A 12,097-nucleotide genomic window follows, 5' to 3' on the forward strand; every position below is an offset into this window, starting at 1 on the left:
GGTATCTAAAGCCATTTGCATGCAACAAAATATGTATTTTATCAAAGTAATTGTTGAACCCTTATTTTGGCTGCTGGTCCCTTATTTTCAAATCTGTAAGTTGACAGCTATGGCAAGGTGTCACACTTGCCATACCCTTAAATTAGAAAATGCCTTATACTGTGTTGGACCACTGATCTATCTAGCTTAGTACTGGAAAGCTGCAGCTGTCCAGGATTTCAGGCATAAGATATTCCTAGAGGTGTCAGTGGTTAAACCTGGGGCCTTCTGCATGAAACACAGATGGCTCTCCCACTGAGCTATGGCCTTCTCCTTAATTTAATGCATTAGTTAATATAGTCATTCCTTGGTTTTCGAACAGCTTAGTTCTCAAATGTTTTGGCTCCTGAATGCCATAAACCCAGAAATGACTGTTCCGGTTTGCGAACTATTTTTGGAAGCCGAATGTTCGACGGGGCTTCTGCGGCTTCCAATTGGCTGCAGGAGAGCTTCCTGTAGCCAATCTGAAGCCGCGCTTTGGTTTCCGGATGTTTTCCGAACAGATTCCATTTGACTTCCAAGGTATGACAGTATAACTATTTGGGTGATTTCTAAGGCTTTAATTAGCTGTTCCCAAATGTTTGGGGCAATCTAAATCTAGGTACGCACAACATTTTCTCAGTGAAAGTTCCAGAAAATGAAAGCATATTAGTATATTCTTACTAATATACAGTGGATGCTCAGGTTGCGAACGTGATCTGTGCGGGTTGCGATTCGGTGCTTCTGCGCAAGCGCAAAGAGCGATTTAGCGCTTCTGTGCATGTGCAGCTGCTGAAACCTGGAAGTAACTCGTTCCAGTACTTCCAGGTTTCAGTGGTCCGTAACCTGAAAAAACGCAACCTGAAGCGTCTGTAAACTGAGGTATGACTGTAACAGAAACACAATGGTAAAAGGAACTGACTTTAGTGAAAAGTATTAATGACAGTGTGAGCTGAAAAGTACAGCAAAAACAAACCAATCCATATTCACAGATGCAAAGTGCTCATCACAAGTTTAAAATAAATAAACAAATCACTTGTGTCTTGGAAAAAGCATCAAGAACTGGTGTCCCTTGGGAATAAATTTATCCCAAAGTTGGTGAGCAGCCACCAAGCCACCTGTCTGCACATGTTTGATTTATGAACTTAGCGTCAAAACAGCAACACAAACAGGTTGTGTATTGACTGCAGAGGTTATGATGAGACACAGAAAATTGAACAGTGAGAGGTGCTATGCTATGAAGGCCCCATGCCTCGTTGCAACTGAATATTATTAGAATGAAATCTTGGGTATACGTAGTTTTTAAATTTACAGTATCTGTTACTGAATAAAACAGCAACATGGGATATTTTCAGAGCAACATTGCAAAGCTACAGCAAGCAAAACAGTGATGAAAACAGCATTACTGAAGTGTGTAAGGCAGGCACATCTTCTGTTAATTGGGTTAGTCTCACTTGCTGGATCATCACCTTGTCATGGTGAGTGGGCTTGCACATTCCTATGACCCTTGTGAGTCTCGTACTCCCAGCAGGGTCACCCAAGGTGGTAAGGTCAAAGGGAAGGAGCTAGACAAAGAATGATCCAAGAAGTCTTCAACGGCAGAACAGGCGGAAGATAACAAGAGGTATGTTATAACAGCTGTGAAGGTGGATGAAGGCCACAGCAGATAAGAATCTACCGGTCTCTGGGTGATTTTAATGCAAGAGTTGGGTGAGATTTCGATCTGTGTTCTGGGACCATTGGGAAAGAAGGAATTAGCAACAACAACCAGAATAGAATCTTACTTTTGACTATATGTGCAGCGCACAACCTTGTTATTACCAACACACTCTTTCGACAACAATAAATTAAAAACATCATGGAGGCACCCTTCATTGAACCACTGGCACCTCTTAGAATATGTAATTGTCCGACCTTAAGACTGCCGTGATGTGCTCCTTACCAGAGCTATGACGAGTGCCAAACAGATCACTGATTAATATGTTCCATAATGGCTATCAAGATTATACCTCAACACAGGCTTCAAGGAAGGAAAACAAGGCGCAAAATGAACACTCAAGCCCTTCAAGATCCCATTAAGTGGGATTGCTTCCAAATGACTCTTAAGGACCATATGCTTTTCAGGTGCCCTGATAACATCAAGGAACACTGGACCAAGCTAAAAACATCCATTATTGCAGCCTCTGAACAAACTATTGGATACCAAACCTAGAAACACCAGGAATGGTTTGATGAGAATGACAGTGAGATTGAACACATTATTGACAAGAAAAGGAAGGCCTTTCAGATCTGGCAAAGAGATAGAAACTGCACAACTAAAAAAAAAAAAACCTATGCCAATGCTAAGACTGAGGTTCAAAGAAGAACCAGAAAACTAAAGAACACCTGGAGCATAAAAAAGCTCAAGAGATCCGGCACTTAGCCGACACTCATTATGCACAGAGTTTCTTTAAAGCCAAAAAAACCATCTATGGGCCAATAAATCATGACATATGCCCCCTACGCTCAACAGATGGTACCACACTTAAAAGATAAAGAAGCTATTGCACCGCACTGGAGAGAACATTACCAGTATCTCCTTAACCACAACTCCCCTGTAGCTGCTGAGGTCCTCTCACAAATTCTGCAAAAACAAATTAGAGATGAACTTGCAGTATCTCCAAATCTGGGAGAGTTGTGTACAGCTATTAACCAAATGAAAAACAACAAAGCCAACGATACCTGCCAAAGTCTTCAAAGTGGGCAGAACTGAACTTACACAACAACTTCACAAGCTGATCAAAAAAATCTGGGAGAGAGAGGAGATCCCAGCAGACTTTAGGGATGCCAAAAATTATCAATCTCTCTCTTTTTTTAAAAGGTGATAGAATGGATTACGGAAACAATTGAGGCATCTCTTTATTAGCTGCAGCTAGCAAAATTCTTGGAAGGACCTTAGCAAACCGTCTCCTAACAATATCTGAGGTTACTCTTCCTGAATGCCCAAATGGTTTTTGACTTTCTAGGGCAGTGTTTCTCAACTTTGGGTCCCCAGATGTTGTTGGACTATAACTCCCATCACCCCTGAGCTCTGGCCTTGCTAGCTAGGGATGATGGGAGTTGTAGTTCAACAACATCTGGGTACCCAAGTTTGAGAAGGCTGTTCTAGGGGGACAGTGGACATGATTTTCACTGCTTGACAGCTTCAAGAAAAATGCAGAAAGCAAAACCAAACCCTGTATCATAGCTGTCAACTTTTCCCTTTTCTTGCGAGGAATCCTATTCGGAATAAAGGAATTTCCTTTTTAAAAAAGGAAACATTGACAGCTATGCCCTGTATATGGTGCTTATTGATCTCACTAAGGCCTTCAACACACTAAATCATAATGCCCTGTGGACTGTCCTTTTGAATATTGGCTGCCCAGATAACATCCTTTGGCTCCTCCATTATAATATGACAGCAACAATCGCAGATAACAATGGCTCTCAAAGTGAACTATCACCGTGGGATCAGGTGTTAAACAGGGTTGTGTTATCACCCCATTTCTATTATTTTCATTGCCGTGGTACTACACTTTGCAAAGCTTACGAAAAGCTTGGCATATCGCTCAACATCCAAAAAACCAAAGTGCTGCACCAACAAGTGCAAAATAACCCCTCTGCAGTGCCACAAATCCAGGTCAATGGTGTAACACTGAAAAGTGTTGATCACTTCTCCAAGCTGGGCAGTTATCTGTGCACAAGGGCCGACATTGATGCTGAAATGCAGCATTGACTGAGTTCTGCGAGTGCAGCTTTCTCCCGATTGAAGTGCAGAGTGTTTGAGGCCCGGGACATATGCAGGGAAAGCAAAATGCTTATTTACAAAGCCATTATACTACCAACCCTTACTGTATGATGGTGAAAAATGGACCACCTATAAACACTATCTCCAACTCCTCGGAAAAATTCCATCAACAGTGTCTCCGGAAAAAAAATCACATCACTTGGGAAGACAGGCAAACTAATGCCAGTGTACTGGAAGAAGCAAAGATCACCAGTGTCAAAGCAATGATTCTTCAACATCAACTTTGTTGGACTGGTCATGTTGTGCAGTGCCTGATTATCGTCTGCCAAAGCAACTACTCTATTCTGAAAGCGCAATGCTGGTGGTCAACAAAAGAGGTTTAAAGACTCTCTCAAGGCAAATCTATAAAAAAGTAGTATAAACACCGACAATTGGGAAACACTTGCCTGCGAGCGCTCCAATTGGAGAACAGCCTTTACCAAAGGAGTCACGGACTTTGAAGACGCTCGAACTCAAGATGAAAAGGAAAAACCTGCTAAGAGGAAGGCACATTTGGCAAACTCTCACCATGATCAACTCCCGCCCAGAAACCAATGTCCCCACTGTGGAAGGACGTGTGGATCCAGAATTGGCCTCCACAGTCACTTACGGACTCACTGTTAAGACCATGTTCATGGAAGACAATCTTACTTGGCTACGAGTGATTGCCAAAGAAGAAAGTTTGTTCCTCCCTCCAGTTTTCAACATCGTGATGTATCACTATATCACAATGTTTGTCTGGTGATACATCACGATGTTGAAAAGCTGGTATTGCCCAGTCTTACTGCTTGAGCCTCCAGAACCCAAGATGATTCTTCCAATTCTGTGGACTTTTTCCTTCAAAGGGAGTGAAACCCTGCTGAGAACAGACTATTCTACCACCTCTTGGACCAAGGATTGTGACTCTAAATTGTGCTATTGATAAAAATATTAATGAGCAATAATTCAAGGCAGTTACAGTTTTAAATGGGGGGAATTGCTTTTGCCGTTAGCTGGAATGGCTGTGAGTACCTCGTTTTCTTTACCTTCACAATAGGTACCTGTGCTCTGGAAAAGTTTGATAACTGTGATAGAAGTCTTTTTCTAATTGCACCATTACTATGTGTTCTGTGTATTCACAGAACGTTTTGTAACTTCAAAACATCCACTAGGATTTCCTTTGCAAAACATATTTTTTTTAAAAAATATAAAAAGCAAAGAATGTTTCAAGGAACACATGGGTTAACAGTGACAGAATCAACTGCTTCCTTAAGCATTCTGTTACCAAAAAAGCAAGCTCAAATTAATTAAATAGACACAGCTGGAGGCCCACACTATCTGAAACAATGTATCACCTTTTACTGTTCCCAAATGATTATAGTGAACAGAAATTGAATGGCTCATATGGACCCTGGCCCTTTCCAAGCACACCAAGAAAATTAACCCTCTAAATGGCTGAACCGAACCACTTTTATAGCCTACTACTGATTTGGGAAAGGCAGTATTTGGTCACCCATTTCACAACAGCTGCTGCTTTCAAACAAATAGGATCTGAAACTTCTATACTGCTTGAAAACAGTAATTACTGCTTACAATATCTAAGAATTCCAGTGCTTCAAGACATTCAAAATATTTAATACACAGCTCTTTAACTCTGTTAACAAGCTTTGATTCTTATATCATTATTGTAACCTTAAAAAAATTCATATAAAGTTTACTGGGGTCGTCCACTTTGCTACATGGGAATTGACACAAAGCTGCTGTCTTAAAACTTACAACATAATAACATGTAGAAAAATAATTTCACTAAAATCAAAAAGCACCTCTTACGTAAGGAAGTTGCTACCAGCTCCTAGTACCACTCTCTCTGCCATTGTCTTGGCCTCAGTCCCCCATCTTTAATACAAGAGTAATATTGGCCTGCCTTATACAGGATTACTGAGCTAATGATCGTGAAGCACTAATACATACTATTTTGACTCATCAGTACAAGCCCACATACATCTCCCCACTCCAAAACACTCATCCTGAAGGCAAAGTGTTCTTTTATTCCCTAAATTCATTTGGCACAGCCTCCCCCCCTTTTTTTAAAGAGAAAAAAATGTCATTCTTTGATCTCTGGACTGCTTAAAAGGTGCATTTAACCTTACACTGAGAAACCTGCAGAGGGTTTCCCTTGTGGAAATCCCATCTAGCTCTGCATCTTTAAACTGATTTCACTTAAAATATCCAACTGAATACTGTGATTGTCTCACGACAGTGGTACCTTGGTACTCAAAAGGCTTGGCTTCCAAACCCGGAAGTAAGTGTTCTGGGTTTGTGAACATTTTTCAGAAGCTGAACATTTTTCGGAAGCTCCTGCAGCCCATCGGATGCCATGCCTTGGTTTTTGAATGGTTTCGGGAGTCGAACGGACTGCCGGAACAGATTAAGCTCGAGAACCAAGGTACCACTGTATAATCAGTGCAGTGGTAAAGCAATTAGTTTCAAAATTCCTGTGGGCAACGTGATTCACCTTGAATGGTCATCTTAATCTAAATTAGAGTGATACCAAAAAATGTTGAGGAGGGAAAGTTCAATTTTAGGTAAATACTGCTAGGTTCTTTGTTACCTGAAAAATAGTACTATTATCACAATATATCCCTGAAAACCAAGTGAATGAATATGCTTTGAAGTGGGAAAAGTATAACTGAATTTGAAATTACATTTGTACAGGTGCAGTTTTTATAAGCTATGATAACCAAATTTATTTAAAGAAAAATCTGTATGTTACATGTAATGAAGTGTAGTCGTCTGGCGGAAAGCATACAATTGCATAGAACAATTCCCTTTGGTTACTGAAACGTCCTATGTGGTTTTTCTTTTCTTTTTGAACAAAGAAAAAAGAATTCTTTCAATTCTACAGCCTACAGAACGAACTCCTAGCATCATTGTGTGCCGAAGGACTTTATATGCTGATGCCAATCTTGCAGAATATAACTCCAATGCACTCAGAAATATAAGGGTGGGCAGAAAGCAGATTGGAATCTACTGGTAGATCAACAGCAATTTCTGCCGCCCAGTTTAACTACTGCAAGTGACTCCCTTAACGTAAATCAGAATGCTGAAATTAAGAAAATTTTGGAGTAACCAGTAATGGATTTGTGTGTGAAAGTACTGTTTGCGCAACTCAGCTCTGATCTTCTAAGATCAGCAGCTGCTCAGAGGCACCACTGAAAAAAGAAAATTCTAAGTATATTACTTTTGTGGGTAAATCTCAGGGAATAAGTAAAACACAAAACAAATCTCACAAGCCTGAAGTCTGTCCTTCCCAATGTTTAAAATACCGATCTCTATTCATCCAGTCTCCAAACTTATCAAAATTCAGAAAAATATCACAGGTAACAGTGTAGAGTTCATCAACAGTCTGAGATTCACTAGAGTAAGTATGCCTATCCTCTATGTAAAAACTGTCTCGTTGGATCCAAACACTCAATTGCATGAGCAGAAGGAGCTTCTGCTCATGGAATTTCTTTTTCATGAACAGACACTCCATCCGTCGATGGATAGAATGTCCAGCCCAACACTTGCCAATGAATTTGGCTCATGTTTTCAAAAGGACAATGGTATTAAAATGGGATAGATTTCTTTTCATTTTGTGCTTACCCAACTGGTTAGTGGGCACGTGTACCACTGGGCTGTAGTTTTGAAACAACCGTTACGCAAATCTGGGGCGTAGTGTGTGAGGGGGGCTGCCAGGGCGATGGCCCCGGGGCCATTTATCTGGGGGGCGCTGGCAGAGCGGCATGAGGAGGACGCAACAGCTATGTGCCCTTCGATGCCAGCCTTGCAAAGCGGAATGGGCTGGTGTTGTGGCGAGGACTGGGCTGGCATACCTGGCATGCATGTGCCCACCTTGGGAGCCATGAAGACACGCTCTGTTGCTGCCCCAAATCCCAAATCAAAGACAACAGCGTGGTAACCAGTGTTGTAATGAGTTAGTAAGTGTATATGGCATTTGCTGCGGTTGAACAGATGTGATATTTTAAACTGTGAGATCCAGGTGAGAACAGCAATGCTTCTAACATCTAAAGCAAATGGTTCAACAATGGTGGAGAATTACTCGGGTAACAGCTAGGCCAATTTACTACTCTATTTTGCAAAGGTCTATAGGCTCCTTATACTGATGTGGTCAGCAGGCAGGGGCAGAGGAAGGGGGGTGCAGTGGGGCGGTCCGCCCTGGGTGTCACCACTGAGGGGGGTGTCAAAATGCCGGGCAGCACTCACCGTGGGGTCTGCAGTATGCACGAGCCACGCATCTCTCCTGGGACTGATGTGGTAGCTTGGGTGCCCGCAGGCTCTGCACTGCCCCAAACAGTCCGCCTGCCGCCTGCCCCTCAGCTGTGGGGCGGCTGAGTGGGAGGAGACAAGCAGACTCTTTGGAGGCCCCGTGGAGCGTCCTGCCCTGGCTGGCCCCACCCTGCGGGTGGCTGGCCCTGCCCCTGGGTGCAGGGCATGCGAGCCACCCCAGGCGCCCGATCGGCTTGTTCTGTCGCTGTCAGCAGCGGAGCACTTTTAACTGGTATAGTGATTAAAATTGGATAGCTATTAAAAATTACAGTGAAACATTTGCTTTGGAGACCTTTTCATGCATTACTAGCAATGTCACATCACTACAACACTTTCACAACCGCACTGCACAGAGCGCTTACAACTGCAAGGGATGTGCTAGAATCGAGCAGCTAGGTGGACAATGGACTGTATTGGAAGACCCGAGTAACAGGTAAATATGAAACTCTTGCATATATTGGAGAGGGGTGGAATCTAGATTACATGAAACCAATGAGCAAGAACTTAGCAGTTATTGAACAAAAAATTGTAATAGAGAAAAGATACTAGCATTCCAATAAAGTAGCAATGGGCCAGTTTGCTTGACATTCAGAATGGCTAGTTTTGCCCTTGCCATCTTCTTCTAATGTGTCTTTATAATGAAAACTTTTTTGAAAAACTTGAAAGCAGGGGATCTTGATATTATACAGAAAGAAAGCTGCCGCTCTTAAGTTATTAGTAAATCATTATTTTAATTTGAGATGCTTCCTCTCAAGACACAATGGTGCTTGAGCGTTATCCCCTTAATTATATATGTTTCCCAGTATTAAAGAGGGATCAGCTGCTGTCAGCAGAACATCAAAAGGGTATGAAATCAATTATAAAGTTGAAAGTTTTCTTGAAAATCTTAAGTATTATCAATTTACTAATATGTGATAGGTTTAAAAGATTATCTACAAAACTGAAATGTAAGAAAAGCAATCACTAAATAGTTGAAAAATGTACAAAACTGAAAGACCAGTTTTAATTTGCATATTTTTGCTTAATAATGTCTAATTGAGACATCAGTTTGGAAAACAACAACAATAGAACTCTTAGATTTTCCACACTGAATTAACATTAAGGATTTCTAATGGATGCCTTAATTAGATTTTATTATTCATGGAAACTTTACACAAAATAAAATCAGTTTCTACATGTCCCAATTCCATTTCAGTCTAAGCAAAAAAATAGGTGGGCGTATATGAATGAGACTGTGGGAGATTTAATCCAGACACTGACATCAATTTGTAACTAAAATGGGACATTCAGCATTTAGAATTAGGATTAATACTCTAAGGGAAACAACTCTCTGCATTGTTTGGGCTGTAACACAATCCACACACATGAAAGTAAGTTCCAAAGGAATTTGAGAGACTTAATTCCAAGTATATTTAGGATCAGGCTATTAATACTTTTTATTTGCATGTAAGAGCGTACATTTACTGTGGGATGGGATGAGACTGTTCCATCATTGAAGTCCAATAGCTACAATGGCTTTTGGAACTGTCCAACGGAAGCAAGTTTTCATTGAATACAGAAAAGTTTATTTCTTTCTCAAATTCTATTGCTATAGCATACAAATCACATGCTCTGTCTTTTCACATCTGCAAGTAACAGATTTACAATCAAAACAGTAAATAGGCATTTCTGCTATTATATCCTAGGTCTATTGCCAAAAGTGGTGCTGGGATATTGCTGTTGAACTTTGGCAGGTCTGTTGCACAGAGTTCCATCTTATCTGTAAGCTGAATAATGTCTACATTAAACTTATGGGATAAGGTATCATCAATATGTGGTTCATACTCATTTCTGCTTCTTTTTCAGACAACCCAGGTGTAATGGTTAAATCCTTGAGCACCAGTCTGAATTCAAGAATGGATAGCATGAGAATGAATAAACTAAAACTCAATTCTGGCAAGACAGCGTTAGTAATTCCTGAAGGCTGAAAAGCACAGGGAATAGTGAATCTGCCTGCTACAGTAGAACTGAAACTCAACGATAGTATTTTAGGATATTTCTAAGAATTCACTAGTGCGTTATGAGTGCTACCTGCAGTTTGGCAAAGCTCTCTTCCTGGGGAAACACTTCCAACTCCAGTAATCTTTGGGAGAGCAGCCATAATATTTTTATTCTGCCAGGCTGTCAAGCTGTTGGTTCCCCCCGGTACTTATGTTATGCTGCCTTGAATTAAATGCTGTATCTAGGTTCTTGTTTTATTAATTGTATCTCTCTAACTTTTCTTGTACGCATCTTTTGGAACCGCAAAGTGGCTTACGAACTGAAGTGCTAAAAAGAGAATTAACACAATTTCAAACTATAAAGGAAAGAGGAAATTAAAATACATTTTCATGTGCTTTACTATCCGTTATGGAGTATACCTGCTGGCAATTCACCTAAAATACACCCAATGTGAACTATGGGACTTGACAGGAGCACTGAGGAAAAGGCAGTGAAACCAGAAACTGAACTTTGTAATAACACACACTGCAGATATTTCAGTCCGACTAGATTGCATATGACATGTTCTGATGCTGTTGCGCACAGCTGTACACAAGTCCATTAGAAATGACTCCTCTGCTGCTTTGGAAACACATGTGAACTGCTGCATATTCATTTGCAACTTTTTTATAAAAACAACAACAACTAGAAATGTAGTATTCCGTTTTTGTGCAATGCTTATTAACTTAACTTCCCCACCACCACTAGTTCAAAGATTTGCCGAATGCATGCAAATCACTGCAAAGCTGCATGCAACTCCAGAGGATTTTATCTAACACTGGCTAGTCTATAAATAGGATTGCCTGCTCTCTCTAGTGGGGTTTACATTAGCACATTCCTTGTTTCTCCCTGAAGCAAGCACTTCATCCCTATGTTTCACCCACATTAACTGCCATAAACGGTTGTGACTTAAACACAAAGTAAGAACGCTCTACCAGCCACAGGCTTGAAAACCTTGTATACAACCAAAGCTCACATAGTCAACTACGGACGAGGTACACAAATGATTCCCTTGTCGTTTCCCCACAGATCATTTCACAAGACTAAAACCATGGCATAATTCTGAGTTCAGAACTCCTGGGGTGGGGGGTGGGGAACAAATGTAGGACTATCCTCTATTCATCATTCAAATATAATAATTTGTGATCCACAAAAGCAAGAGTGGTTGGAATAGGACTACAAGTGATTGTTCCACTTTTATCCATCCATAGTTAATTTTTAAAGGATGTTGAACTAATTATGCTGCAAGACTCAGCTTGTAGACCACAGGTGCAACAATCAGATCTAAAAAAGAACTTTCATACAACACATTCCTCCTAAGATTACTCACAGATTTACTTTTTTGTGTGTGCGCACGCTACAGTACCTGGCTGGTTTGTGGACTGGACGGGTCATAAGAGTAATTCTTCAGAGTATCCTGAGGATTCAGGTGAGGAGGATACCGGATTGTTGGGTGAGAGAAGTAGCTAGATGGCGCAGGAGGAAGAATAGCTTGTGGTGGAAATGGCAATGGTGAAGGTGGAGGAGGAGTTCTAGTTGAGATGACTAGAAGAGATAAGAAAAACAGAATTTGTTAAGGACCTTTCGTTACGGTAAAACTTTGCACCCATGACATGGCAAGAGAAACCCATATCAGACAAATAATAATAATGATCCATTTTCTTGCCTTCTTCACAGGTTTCATCTGCAACATCTTAAAATCACCATTACCACCACCACCACCACCACCATCATTCTTTATTAAATTTCTATACCACCTTTCATCTGAGGATCATGGTGTGGTTTACAATATAAAAACACAAAAATACATACCACAGTAACTAACAACCACTCACACAGTTTAACAGGCTGCAGATTGCTTAATTAACCAAAGGTCTGGGAGAAGAGGAAGGCCAAAGCTATGTAATGAAGGCGCCAAGCAATCCACAAATGAGGAGCCACTGCAGA

General features: G+C 40.9%; 1 protein-coding gene and 2 long non-coding RNA genes across 18 annotated transcripts in view; 2 read left to right on the forward strand and 1 right to left on the reverse strand.

The window, feature by feature from the left end:
* Window positions 1-9,283, forward strand: part of LOC309332597 — a 40,018-nt gene extending 30,735 nt beyond the window's left edge. Inside the window, exon 3 of the long non-coding RNA XR_014152223.1 lies at window positions 8,442-9,283. This is a non-coding gene — a long non-coding RNA (uncharacterized lncRNA). The remainder of the gene's footprint in view (window positions 1-8,441) is intronic.
* LOC309332595 overlaps window positions 1-12,097 on the forward strand; it is a 417,968-nt gene that overhangs the window by 97,597 nt on the left and 308,274 nt on the right. The window lies entirely within an intron of this gene.
* The window catches only part of NFIB (nuclear factor I B), a 296,978-nt gene that overhangs the window by 33,949 nt on the left and 250,932 nt on the right, over window positions 1-12,097 (reverse strand). For all 16 annotated transcript variants that reach the window (XR_014152063.1, XM_081845173.1, XM_081845180.1 and 13 more), the window contains exon 8: window positions 11,517-11,695. Coding sequence is in view for 15 of the 16 variants with exons in the window: in XM_081845173.1 (XP_081701299.1) it covers window positions 11,517-11,695 (179 nt within the window). In the remaining variant the exon portion in view is untranslated. The remainder of the gene's footprint in view (window positions 1-11,516; window positions 11,696-12,097) is intronic.

The sequence above is a fragment of the Podarcis erhardii genome (assembly GCF_964252035.2).
Source record: "Podarcis erhardii genome assembly, chromosome: 17".
Taxonomy (NCBI): domain Eukaryota; kingdom Metazoa; phylum Chordata; class Lepidosauria; order Squamata; family Lacertidae; genus Podarcis; species Podarcis erhardii.